This window comes from Plecotus auritus (assembly GCF_963455305.1).
Source record: "Plecotus auritus genome assembly, chromosome: 1".
In the NCBI taxonomy this organism is placed as follows: Eukaryota; Metazoa; Chordata; class Mammalia; order Chiroptera; family Vespertilionidae; genus Plecotus; species Plecotus auritus.
Genome location: NC_137770.1, coordinates 58,895,181 through 58,908,977, shown reverse-complemented (window position 1 = coordinate 58,908,977; position 13,797 = coordinate 58,895,181). Strand labels below are relative to the sequence as shown.

The window sequence follows — 13,797 nt, the reverse complement described above, 5'->3', positions numbered from 1 at the left end:
AGTTTCAATTATAGAAGATACATAAATCCCAACAGAAATGGCTGCCGCCATGGAGCGAGCAGAAGGCTTGGCTCCACTCCAGGCTACAAAGTTTCAATTGCAGAAGATAAATAAATCCCAGATCGCAGGGCCTCTGCTTGGGTCACTGGGGGGTGTGGCCAGCCTGCCAACCACCACAGGCCCCTCGCTCAGGCCGCCCCACACCCCAAGGGAACCCCCACTCTGATCTGGGACACCATTCAGGGCAAACCAGCTGGCCTCACCCGTGCACCAGGCCTCTATCCTATCTAATAAAAGAGTAATATGCAGATTGACCATCACTCCAACACACAAGATGGCTGCCCCCATGTGGACACAAGATGGCCACCACAAGATGGCCAGCAGGGGAGGGCAGTTGGGAGGAACCAGGCCTGCAAGGGAGGGCAGTTGTGGGCGATCAGGCCAGCAGGGGAGGGCAGTTGGGAGGGACCAGGCCTACAAGGCAGGGCAGTTGGGGGCGATCAAGCCTGCAGGGGAGGGCAGTTAGGGGTGACCCAGCTGGCAGAGGAGGGAAGTTGGGGATGACTGGGTCTGCAGGAAAGGGCAGTTGGGGGGGGACCCAGGCCTGCAGGGGAGAGCAGTTGGGGGGTACCAGGCCTGCAGGGGAGGGCAGTTAGGGGTGACCAGGCCTGAAGGGGAGGGCAGTTAGGGGTGACCAGGCCTGCAGGGGAAGGCAGTTAGGGGCAAACAGGCTGGCAGGGGAGCAGTTAGGCATCAATCAGGCTGGCAGGGGAGTGGTTAGGGGGTGATCAGGCTGGCAGGCAGAAGCGGTTAGGGGCAATCAGAAAGGCAAGCAGGCGAGCCAGCAGTCTTGGATTGTGAGAGGGCTGTCCGACTGCCCGTTTAGGCCCAATCCTAGTGGGGTCCCAGATTGGAGAGGGTGTAGGCTGAGGGACCCCCTCACCCCCGTGCACGAATTTCGTGCACCGGGCCTCTATTCTATAATAATAAAAGTATAATATGCTAATTAGACTGGATGGCCAAACGACCTTCCAGACGACATTTCGGATGAAGCCAGGGCTGCGAGGGTCGAGGCAAGCCGCTCCGGCTGCGAGGGCCGAGCACCTTGCACGAATTTCGTACATCGGGCCTCTAGTATTAGAATGAAGATCATTCTTGAAGGTTATTCTGTCCTTGATCTTGTGTATGGTGGAAATTATGCACACATTGACCATATTGGTAAATGGGTGCTTTAACAAAAGATCCTTGTAATTGAATCCTTTATATTTTACAAATAATTTGTATTTTTTAAAGTGTGCTATAGTATTTAAGATTTGATAATAACCTAGTAACAAATGACAAAAATATCTCTAAGGTTTTCTAAATAATTCTAAAGAGAAAAATGTGTCCTTTGTGACTACATAATATTAAAAACAAGCACAGTTAACAATTCATTAAAATATACTGTAGGAGCAATTAGAAGGGTGGTATTTGTGACTCAAATAATTTTGAATGTTACCAAATTATTTTTAAAAACATACAGCAAAGACAGCATTTTTAAAGCCCTGGACAATAAATATCTTAGTGCAGTTTATGGATCCCTATTCTATTACAAATCCATTGGAAACATGACTTCAAAAAGAAAGTTAGTGGTCACAATGTGTTCAGATTACAAACATGAAAGCCATCAGCACATACTGAGGGGTTGGTCTTTTCCACTGCGTTCTTCTAGATTCATGGTTTACGTAGTAGGTCCTTCCAAGAATATCCTGTCTCTCTTCCCAGCCTGGAGGTAGAGGAGAAGGTTCTTGTTGCTGCTGCAAATGGCAAGCAGCATCTGGTTGGTCCAAAACAACCCAGCCAGGCTGAAAACAGAGGGTTAACAATTAAGCTTATGCTCGATTTTTTGACCTTATAAATTATGCCAGAGGTCATTTAAAACGTAATTTAGCATATCCAAGTCCAGAAATTAAACAAGGAATAAGCCCACAGTCAACTTTTAAGATCATCATATGAATTTTATGATAATGAAGACGTGGTTTTTTTTTCAAAATAACATTTAAATTTTGCTTGAAACTTTAAAAATGTTTTGAAAACGTTTTAAAACTATATTATAGTAAGTAAACTATGTAATAGAAAAACACACACAAACAATAACGGAAAGCACTGAGAAATTGAGAAGCATAGTTTAAACTAGGGCAACCTGAGGCTATTCTCTAAGTTATGAGCAAACAAATAAAGGGCAGGTTTCATGTTGTATTGAGCACTGCCTTCCCACAGAGAAAGCACCTTGTATAGGGTGGAAATCAGTATCTCTCTGAGACCTGGAAAAATGTTAAGTGAAGGTGAAATATATAGAGGCATGATAAGGAAATGCAAATGATTTAGAAATAATTGTGACAATGAACTCTCTAGTGATTAAAAAGTCATCTTGACTTTACTCTTTCTCCTCTGGACCAAGGAAAAGCATTTTGGTCAAGTCAGGAAGTAGCCCAAAAGCTCTGGTCAGGTAGTTCAGTTGGTTAAAGTGTCATCCCCATACACCAAGGTTAGGGGTTTGATCCTTGGTCAGGGCACATACAAGAATCAACCAATGAATATATAAATCATTGCAACAACACATCAATGTTTCCCTCTCTCTATCCTTTTTTTTCTCTCCTTCCCTTGCTCCCTCCCTCTCTTTAAAATCAATCAATAATTTTTTAAAAAAAGAAAGGAAGCAGCCAAAGAAATAAAATTTTATTTTGTTTTGAATGCCAGAAAGGCACTGGAAATTTCTTGAGACTATCGAGAGGGTAAATATCATAAAGCCTTAAGCTAGGGAGTTAGAGTAAGGAATTAGTAGGAAAGGATAACAAGAGTTAGTGACATTCTTTGGCAACAGAAACGTAAAACAGAAAAAGGCAATTTGTAAAAGTTATACTAAATACTGGAATGGTTAGGAAAGCATAAATAAACGAGTGAAGAAAACAACAATTCTCCGGATGAATGAAAAGACTTAATATGATCTTCGCTAGGAAGACTCAATCTCACAATGGTGTCAATTCTACCCAAGTTCGTTCACAAAGTTGCCTGGATTCCAATTAAACTACAGGATGGATTCTTTTTTTTTAATTAACAAGGCACAGAAATTCTCAAGTTCAAATTCAAATACAAACATGCAAGAAAAATCAGCAAAATTCTATAAAAGAAGAGCACCGTGTGGAGATTAACCCCACCAGATAAAACATGTTAAAAACCACTGGAATTAAAGCTGCGTGACCCTGTCTTATACAAGACAGCTCAGCAGAACGGATTAGAACGCCCAGAAAAGAGACTCAAAATTGTAGGAATTTAGTGTATGATAAAGACATTTCAAATTTGTGAGGAAACAGGCAAATCACCTAGAAAATAGAAAATTTTTTTAATTTAGAGCTACCTCAGACCTTATAACAGGATGTTACAGATTGAGCAATATTTAAATGTTAAAAAGTCAACCCAAAAGGTATTAGAACAAACCTAGAGAGACTTGTAAAGTACATCCTAAGAGTGGGAAAGCCGTTACGTATCTAATACCAAATCCAGAGCATAAAAGAGAAGACTGATAAATTTGATTACAAATCCCCAAATTTGTACATGGCAAAAACCACTAAATCAAAGTTTTAAAAACGACACCAGTAAATTTAATTTAAAAATTTCCAGAGATGACATCATAAAAAATTTAAAAATCCTATCTATAAAGAGGGAATATGCTAATTGACTGCCCCGCCCTCAAAGATGGCGGCGCCCACAGCCAATAAGGAGGGAATATGCTAATTGACAAAGATGGAGGTGCCCACAGCCAATAAGGAGGGAATATGCTAACTGACAAAGATGGAGGTGCCCACAGCCAATAAGGAGGGAATATGCTAATTGACTGCCCCGCCCTCAAAGATGGTGGCGCCCACAGCCACAAGATGGCGGTGCCCAGTCCACTCAGCCCCGCCAGGATGGCAAGGGCAGCAAGGCCAGGCACCTGCCTCCGGAGTCCCCCAGTCCCCTCAGCCCCCAGCCACCCAGGGCTAGCTGAAGGCACAGGTAAGCCTCAGATGGCGGCTGCCCAGCCACCCAGGGCCGCCTGAGGCTCAGGTAACCAGGCTGGCAAGGGCTTGCACTGCTGGCAGTGACAGCAGCAGAGGTGTGATGGGGCGTCGTCGTCCCCTGATCACCGGGTCGCCTCCCGCCCCTGAGGGCTCCTGGATGGTGAGAGGGGGCAGGCTGTGCTGAGGGCCCCCCTCCAGTGCATGAATTTTCATGCACCGGGCCTCTAGTAAAGAAATAAAAAAACAACAAACTGGCCAACATTTGGTACTATGATAACAGACAAAAAATAATTTCCTTAATATATACAGACTTTTTTTCCCTAGGCACTGGGGATCCCACAACAAAGGACTGTTGTTTGTCAACCAATTGATGGCTGAGAAGATGGAAGAGAATTCTTCTATATTGAAAAATGGGTCTAAAATTGAGGGGTCAGGGAGAAGAGCCGGGAGGAAAGGAGTCTTTTCTGGCAGCAGGTTTCTACAGCAAGGCTGGGCTCTTCCTGTTAGCTTGGAGGGGACTGTGAGAGCCTGACAGAACAGAAGGCGAGAAGCAGAGGGAGAGGAAGACTGAAAGAATTTTTCTGGGAAAAGGAATGTGGATGGGAAGTAACAAGGACTCCCTTTCTTTCTTCCTCTTTGTTATGTTTTCCTTTTTACCTCTTCCCTGGGAACTGGCATTGCTTTATTATTTTTTAATGCCCAAACTCTGTTCTGTTCCTCCCCTCGATCCTCTTACTTTTTCTCTCCATTTATGTTCACCTTCCTTTTATCTCTCCCCTTTCATTTAAATAATCATAATGTAGGATCAACAAACCTAAAATTTAGCCTTGCATATGTTAAATTAAAATTTATTTCTCCAGTTTCAATTTCAAAAGCATGTGAGTTGAATTTTTATATTTTACTCTCAAAAAAAGACTAATAACTATTTTGTTTAATATGGTCACTGATAGTTTTTCTGCAGATTAATGACAATTATTAATAAAATGGTCCTTGTTACTGCTTTAAAGAACTATAAAAATAGTCAGAGCTAGGAATATGGTATCAGAAAATAGTTAAAATCTTCTTAAAGATTTCTCTCTTAAAGGTCACTTATTGAATTTATGCTATCTAAACAAACCCAAGGAGAAGGAAAAACTAACTTAAGAACCCTTTTTAAAAAGCCTGTTTCAACTTTGAAAAAGTATAGCTGTACATTTTAACATTGTTTAGAAAGACTGAATTCTAATTTTTTATATAATGCCTTCCTATTAAATATGTATCAGCTAATGTTCCTCACAGAATAATTTTCTAAGTATCAATGAATGATATTTAATTACTAACCTCAAAGCTAAGATGCAACTGCCCACAATTTAATGGAGTCAAAGGCCAGAAACAAAGCATTCAGAGGTAAAACCAACACTGTATGTTAATCTTGTGAAATACATACTAGTACACTCAAATCAACAGTTGCAAGGGGTACAAAAATAAAATGTTACATAATATCTTTATAGCCAGACTTTATCTTATGAAGGAATACTAACTGCCTTAGAGTGAGCCTCTTATGAAGATTACCATTGTTTTCTTTAAATAGTAGAATTGTGTATATATTCAGTCACAAACTAGATGTCAAAGGCAAGACTTCTCTGGTCATTAGCTACACAGAACATAAATAAGCACAGATTCATGTGTTTGAATTCCTAGGGCCTTTCATAAATAAACTCCTACACGCTTACATCTACTGAAATTATAAGGTGCATTCTGAGGGAATTCAAACATTGAGACAGGAGACCACAAATGAAGTGAAGCAGCTCTGCCCACAGAAACTCAACTGTGAATAAGGTACCTGTGATATGTGCGTGTGGGCAGAACTTGGAGCAGGTTACTAAATAATAAAATGCTATTAATTTTTTTAAAAGTTACTAAATAAAGAATTTTCTTTCTTTACAGCAGACAGCTTTCATTTCAAACAGAATTTCATTATGCAAAATACCCTGTGCACCAAAATGTCAGAAACTTTGATGCAATAAATACCTTAAAACTTTTAAGTGATTATATGATAAATCAGAGAAAAACTAAAAAGATAAAAAGGTAATCAAATAAGTGATTATAGACATAAGAAAGAACACCAAGTTCTATGATGGTCAAACAAAGGGCTAATTATATTCTACTAGAGGCCTGGTGCAGGAAAATCATGCAGTGGGGTTCCCTCAGCCCAGCCTGCACCCTCTCACAGTCCGTGAACCCTCAGGGGATGTCCACCTGCCGGCTTAGGCCCGATCCCCCCAGGGATCCCCCCAGGGATCGGGCCTAAGCCGGCAGTCAGACATCCCTCTCACAGTCCGGGGCTCTTGCAGTCCAGGACCCCTTGCTCCTTATTGCCCACCTATAGCAGAGGCAGGAGAGGCTCCCACCACCGCTGCGCTTGCCAGCCATGAGCCTGCCTTCTGGCTGAGCAGCGTGCCCCCTGTGGGAGCGCACTGACCACCAGCGGGCAGCTCCTGCGTTGAGCATCTTCCCCCTGGTGGTCAGTGTGGTGCGCATCATAGCGACCGGTCATTTCGTCGTTCAGTCGATTTGCATATTAGGGTTTTATTATATAGGATGACTCAAAGACAAAAAGTTCTTTCCATTATTTCAGATTCCCCATCCTATCTAATAAAGAGGGAATATGCTAATTAACCATCACTCTGTCACAAAGATGGCTGTACCCACAGCTGAGGCCAAGTTCCCATAAGGAGCCTTAACAAGCAATCAGCAGGGACCTGAGGCTACGCCCTCCCCTGCCCCCGTGGGGCTTGACAGGGGACCTCAGGCCGGCAGGGCTTGACAGGGGATCTCAGGCTGCACCTCCCACCTGGCGGGGCTTGACAGGGGACCTCAAGGTGCACTTCCCATCCTGGTGCTGGGCTAGGGGACCTAAGGCTGCTCCCCCCACCCCAGTGCCAGGTCAGGGGACCTCAGGCCACTCCCCCCCCCACCAGGTGGGGCTTGACAGGGGACTTCAGGCCACACCCCCCACCCGGCAGGACTTGACAGGGGACCTCAAGGTGCGCTTCCTGTCCTGGTGCTGGGCTAGGGGACCTCAGGCTGCTCCCCCTGCCCCAGCGTCAGGCCGGGGGACCTCAGGCCGTGCCCACCTGGCAAGGCTTGACAGGAGACCTCAGGTCATGTCCCCACCCAGCGGGGCTTGACGGGGGACCTCAAGGTGTGCTTCCCATCCTGGTGCTGGGCTAGGGGACCTCAGGCTGCTCCCCCGGCCCCAGCACCGAGCCAGGGGACCTGAGGCTGCGCCCCCCTGCCTGACAGGGCTTGACAGGGGACCTCAAGGTGCACCCCCAGTGCTGGGTCGGGGGAACTCAGGCCGCACCCCACGCCCAGGGGGGACCTGAGGCTGCACCCCCCTGCCGATGGGGCTTGACAGGGGACCTGAGACTGTTCCCCCCTCCCGGTGCCAGGCCAGGGGACCTAAGGCTGCACCCCCCCCACCGCCTGGCAGGGCTTGACAGGGACCTCAAGGCAGGCGCCCCCCCACCCCCGGTCTGGGCTGGGGGACCTCAGGCCATGCCCCCATCCTTGCGCTGAGCCAGGGGACCTGAGGCTACGTTCCCTGCCCGGAGGGGCTTGACAAGGGTGGGACTAGCCAGGTCTGGATCTATCTCAATGAGGGGCGGGGGGCCGGCCGGGTCTGGGTCTCATGCGATTTTGAGGTGCATGTGGGTGGGCAAGGACTTGACTCTGGGTCCCGTGGTGTGCCCCAGACTCTGACAGGAGGAAGGTTTTCATATACATTTTATTAATTTTCTTTCATCTCTGACACTTCTATTATAGAGAAAGGGCAAATAGCAATATTAAATTATTTCCTCTAATTAATCCCCTTTTAATGTGCACGAATTTCATGCACCGGGCCACTAGTTTGTGTATATAAAAAATTCCCTGAAAGTTCTGTAGCAAAAGCACTGCTTATTATCGAGCTTTCTTTCCCTTCTCAAGGTATGTGCATTTGTGAGGTGAGCCCAGTCCTTGGGGAGGTTCCTCAGCTTTATAATTCTTCTGGAGATCTAGCCAGACCCTCAGGCAAAGAGGCATAGCTGTTGAGAGAGGCACACACACACTCACACACACATACACACCCTACACACACATACACACACACACATACACACCCTATACATACACACTCACACACAAACCCTCCCAAGCAAGTTGGTGCCAATACACTATGTGCTATCTTTTTATGATAATGTTCCTGCAATGGGAACCTCAAGCGGCAGGTGTTTTTTGTCCTTTTTTCAAAGCATAAATTTTTTAGGGCTCATCTGATCCCACCCTGTCACTCTGCAAATAAAGAGCCTGAGGTCCAGAGAAGTTCAGGGACTCACAAAGTCACTGGGCTGGCTCACAGCAGACCTTGCAACTAGGATTCCACTCTCCAATTCCCAGACCAATTCTATTCTGAATACATACTCTCGGACTCTTCTTCTTTTTTAAAAAAACATGTTTTTATTGACTTCAAAGAGAGGAAGGGAAAGGGAGAGAGAGATAGAAAAATCAATGATGAGAGAGAATCAGCTGCCTCCTGAACACCCCCAAGTGGGGATCGAGCCTGTAACCCAGGCATGTTCCCTGACCGAGAATTGAATAGTGACCTCCTGGTTCATGGGTGGACACTCAACCACTGAGCCACATCGGCTGGGCTGGCTTCTTCTTCACGCACCTCAGGTGTATGTAGTTCTGCCTAAATACTTGACTTGGACTTCCTCTTATTCTGTCATCCATGAAAATTGTTAAATTCTATTTGCCCCAAATAAATGTGGCCTAGTAGATCACTTGAATTCTCTCCTCTCTTTCTCATTTCCCTCCTTTCCTCTGAGTCCCCTCCCCAACCATGTTAGGAAAAGAAATTACATTTCATTAAAAAGTTCCTAATTAGTAGAGTTTCCTCAAATTTCCATGTATTTAACTTACAAAGTTTTTTTTTTAATGAAGTGGAAAATGACATGGTTTAGAAAACCGAAAAACTAGAAACAGTTAATGATTTAATTATGATAAATGCTTTCATTTATAAGCACTGTATTCTCTATTCTTTAACCTTTAAAAATTCCATTTATAATGGCCATTCATTCTATAGAAATACTCTTAAAAGAAAGAAATACATGGTGGGCTAAAATAAATAAATACCCAGGTAAATAATTTATATCACACATTGTATAAAGTTATTTTTTTCTTCACAGAATACTAAAATAAGGAATTAGGTATTCATTTTTAGTTTAACCAAATATTTATAAAATCTCACCTCTAATTCCTCAGCCTGTTCTTCGTTATCTTCTTCTGAGCCACTGGTTTTAGGTAAATAAGTCATTTTTAATCTCAGATAACCTTTAACTCTTGATTTATGACTGTAGAAAAGATAATAATTATTCAAAAACTTTAACACTAAGAGAAAAACATTCATTTACTAAGAGTTTATTGAACACCCACTAGCTACTAGAGGAGACTCAAAGACAAGTTCCAGTGCAGAAGGTATCCAGGAAAATACATGGTGGAACAAAAGGAACATACATATATAAGTAACTGTCATGAGATAAATAAGATACTCAGGAAGTTTAAGCTAAAGATCAGAGAGAGTTTGAAAGACAAGTTGGCATCTGAGTTGGGGAAGGTTTTGATTTGTGGCAGTGAAGGGAAAGGCATCTGAGTGAATAAAAGAGCAAAAACAAGGAAACAGATGGGAAACCCAGGGTGCAATTAAGGGAATGGCTGTAGTTGAGTTTGGCTGGATTACAGGGTACATAAAGGAGGTGGTGATGGCCTAGATGATGAGGTCCAGGTGAAAAAAGCAAACTTGAGATTTTATTTTGCCTACTCTGTGAAGCCACAGAATTCTGGAGATGGGGAAAGGCATCCCCAGAGATGTGCTTTCGAGATACTCATCTACCACATCGTATAAGATGATGGGAGAGGGAAGAGCAAAGCCTGATGACCATCTGAAACCTACAATATGTCTTTCTTGGACAGCTATTTGAATCTGCCATACACTAATTTACCCAATCTGTTTTCATATTGTTATCACCTCTTTGAATAATGAGTTATCTAACCTAAAGGTTGCTACCCACTGTATTAATATTTAAATTTTTTTAAACCTGTCTTCCTTAAGCTTCTAACTTAAGACTTATTGCCCCCATCAATTGTAACATCCTATTTACTTAAGAAATCTTTGCTTGTCCCACCTTTCTATATAGATTTTTTGGGGGGATTTTTATAGATATCAGTTATGTAACCAATTAGCCTTTGTCTTTCTATACAAGAGTTCTAATTCTTTTATTCTGTCTTCAAGAAATACGCCTCTCCAGTGACCCCTTAATCTTTTTAGTTGTTCCTCTGTGTATAGTTCTCATGGACTTGATAAGTGGGCCTTTCCTGAGTGGTCAATAAAATCCCTGATGCCTATTTCCAAGGCCACTAATGGTGGCCTGTCACCATATTTAAGGGGCTGAAAACACTGACTTATTGATATAAAAGACAGATACAGAAATCTTGCCCTGACAATGTTAAATAGAAGAGTTTCTCTGCAATGATAGGTTTCATATCTTTCCATCTAGATAATAAGTCTGTGGGTTTAGACTTAATGGGGCTTAAAAAAAATCTGGGGATATAATTCGTTTTCTATCTGAATAAAGTTGGTTTTCTATCTGAATAAAGTTCTCTCTGCACTTGCAATAATATCCAGTGCAGACAGAAGATGTAAACTGTTATAGTTTTCAAAGATAAGGATATTAGAAAGCATTTGACAAACTGAAAAGCAGGCTACTAGGACAATCAAATACGAGAAGAAATATTTATTTAGTTATACTTGGTGTGCAGATGTCATAATCAGTCTAAAATTAAAGGAAGAAAAGAGATTTGTATTCCAAGACTTTTATAGAATTTAAATATGTGACTTCTCTTAGAGAAAGTAAATATTAATAACCAGAGAGCACTGTCCCTTTTTCCTTAATATTTATATTGCAAAGAGTAATTTTTAAAAATAATTTTTAAGTGAAAAAAAATTTGCTAAGTTCCCATTGTATGCTTTTCAAAAGTATTTTCTAGTTTTAAAAACAAGGCACACACTGTTTTCACAGATGTCCTTTCTCTGCTTTACTTTGACCTTTCTGACAGTTCAGTCCTGACTCGTGTTCTGATGAGACTTGACTTGACTATGTGGTACAGAGGATCAAAAGGAGCTTAAACTTCAGCATTTTGATAAAAATCAAGTAATTTAGTTTAGGAAAATGCAATTATGGGTTTTAGATTCCAGTCTTTACTCATGTTATTTTATCTAAATATTTAAGTTTTATGAACTACCCTTTTTTATTAATAGTAATGTATGCAAAATGTAGTTAGGTTTTTCTGAAATTAGTTTTGTGCATGTCAAGTCGGATATTAGTTTTAGATAGACTGATGTTTGTGATTTTTTAAATCATAGTGTGACAAAATTACGTACACTTTACGATATAAAATCAATATAAAATGACAAATTTTAGCCTTTTAGTCTGATAAGTATTAGGGGGACAAATCTTTCCCAAAGGGGTGTGATCACGTTTCTGTATTATGTGTATATTACATAATATATATTACATAATATATATAACTTCTGTATTATGCATATATTACTCTGTAATCAGATATAACAATAAAACTTTTGAAAAATAATAAAATGTTTAGAAGTAGCTTATTTACAAAGGTTTAAACTTTGAATTTTCAAAGTGGTTATAAGTATAATGAAGAAATTCTTTAAAAACTTAATATGTTATTATCTTATAGTTACTGACCTTCTTGGGTGAAGAACAAAATCCTTAAATGTATAGGGTCTCTCCATTCTTGGATTTTCTGTCTAGAATAAAACAGTGGGTTTTCAAGAAGTATCTAGAACACCAAAATATGTACTTTTCAAGACTATTCATGAACTATGACTTAGGCATAACTTAAGTTAGAACTGAGGGAAAAAAGTAGCTTTAGATGAAATGGTTACAATCAATAGTGCTTTCACTTTTCTGCACCATAGGAATTGCAACCGGCATCACAACTCAGTCTAAAACTAGCTGAACAGGTGTGTTGTGGAGCCAAAAATAGGGTAGGAAGTGAAAAAACAGTAGGGTGGTTAGTGGAATATGCCATGTCAGAAAGTTGGCCTGGTTAGAGCAGAGCGACAATTCTAGGAGAATGAAAAAGTAAACGGCGTGGAAAATAAGACTGAATTCAATGTATTATTAAAAGCTTGTAATCTGAAGGCGGGAGAAAGCCAAAAATATCTCAAAAGACTGGTATAGTAAAGAAGTATTACTTCTCTTTCTTATCAAGTTCAGCAGCCTTTTTTATTATCCTTTATCCCTGTTGCATTTTGCATTGTTAACTACACATGCAGTCATGGAACTCTTGAGTTCTCATGACATTATTTTACTTGGTTCTTTGCTCTCTCTCCTTGTCTGTTTTCTCCTTCTCCTCTGACAGCCCCAGGCTAAGGTTCAATGTTTGCCTTCAGTGCTTTCAGCTCTCTTATTTGGATAGCCAGTCATTCTCAGAGATTCTGCTGTTACCTCGACATTGATTTCTCTCAATTCTTCTAGCTCCTTTTCCCTACACAATTTATTTTCACATCTCTGTCAGCTGCCCACTTTTAAATTTTCATTTTTCTTGTTTTCTATTGAAATTCACTATGGTAAAAAATAAATATATCTATCATATTTCAAAACAAAAAGGCTTTTCCGCCGAAACCGGTTTGGCTCAGTGGGTAGAGTGTCGGCCTGCGGACTGAAGGGTCCAGGGTTCGATTCCGGTCAAGGGCATGTACCTTGGTTGCGGGCACATCCCCAGTGGGAGGTGTGCAGGAGGCAGCTGATCGATGTTTCTCTCTCATCGATGTTTCTAGCTCTCTATCCCTCTCCCTTCCTCTCTGTAAAATATCAATAAAATATATATATATATTTTTAGAAAAAGGGCTTTTCCTCCTAACTTTTCTATTTGAGATACCACCCTTATCACCCAAGTTCAACGTGTATTATTTGTATTTTTTATTCATTTTTAACCCCCCTGTCAGAAACTTGGTCCAATATAGTTTAAATATTATAAAATGTTTCCTGAATCTGTTTTCCTCCATTGTTATATGCTTGGTCCAGATTTCATGTCTATATTGTTATAACCTATCTCCCCATTCTAAGTTATTTAATAGAATATTTTCAAATTGATCTTCCTCAAACAATGTTTTCATGTCAACAAACTTCAATGGCTTTGTTTCTTACTGGGGTTCATGTAAGATAAAATTAAAACAGAAAATTGAGATATGTTTTCAGAAAATAATATACTCAAGAAATTATATCAGTATATATTTTAGAAATCAAATATTTATATTAATTACATTGTGTATTTATTAAAAGAAAAACAATAAACATAAAAAGTAAAATCACGAACATTTATACTAACCGGTAATGGGTAAAGAGGAACATCCACTTGACCTAGAAAATCATCTCTTGTCTACAAGAGAAAAAGAAAAAATAAGATTAGTAATATGCTTAATCCTTTTATAAAATTTTGATGAGCTACTGCCATGATTCACCAAAAAATTGTAAAAGGTTTTTTTATTCAATCCTATATAATATCAATAGAAAATAAAAAGTAATATGGTATAATTTCTGGTAATGGCAGACTAGAGTATATTAGATTGATCCTTTTGCAGATAATAATTATGTAGTCTGAAAATAACTATTTGAAAGCACCATAGATTGACAAAAGCAGGCAGAAA

General features: G+C 40.8%; 1 protein-coding gene across 2 annotated transcripts in view; it reads right to left on the bottom strand.

Moving 5' to 3' along the window:
* The window catches only part of NEDD4 (NEDD4 E3 ubiquitin protein ligase), a 136,264-nt gene that overhangs the window by 32,421 nt on the left and 90,046 nt on the right, over positions 1-13,797 (bottom strand). For both annotated transcript variants that reach the window (XM_080687249.1, XM_080687248.1), the window contains 4 exons: positions 13,479-13,529; positions 11,831-11,892; positions 9,313-9,415; positions 1,678-1,844 (listed from right to left, as the gene is read on the bottom strand). In XM_080687249.1, the coding sequence (XP_080543375.1) occupies positions 1,678-1,844; positions 9,313-9,415; positions 11,831-11,892; positions 13,479-13,529 (383 nt within the window). The remainder of the gene's footprint in view (positions 1-1,677; positions 1,845-9,312; positions 9,416-11,830; positions 11,893-13,478; positions 13,530-13,797) is intronic.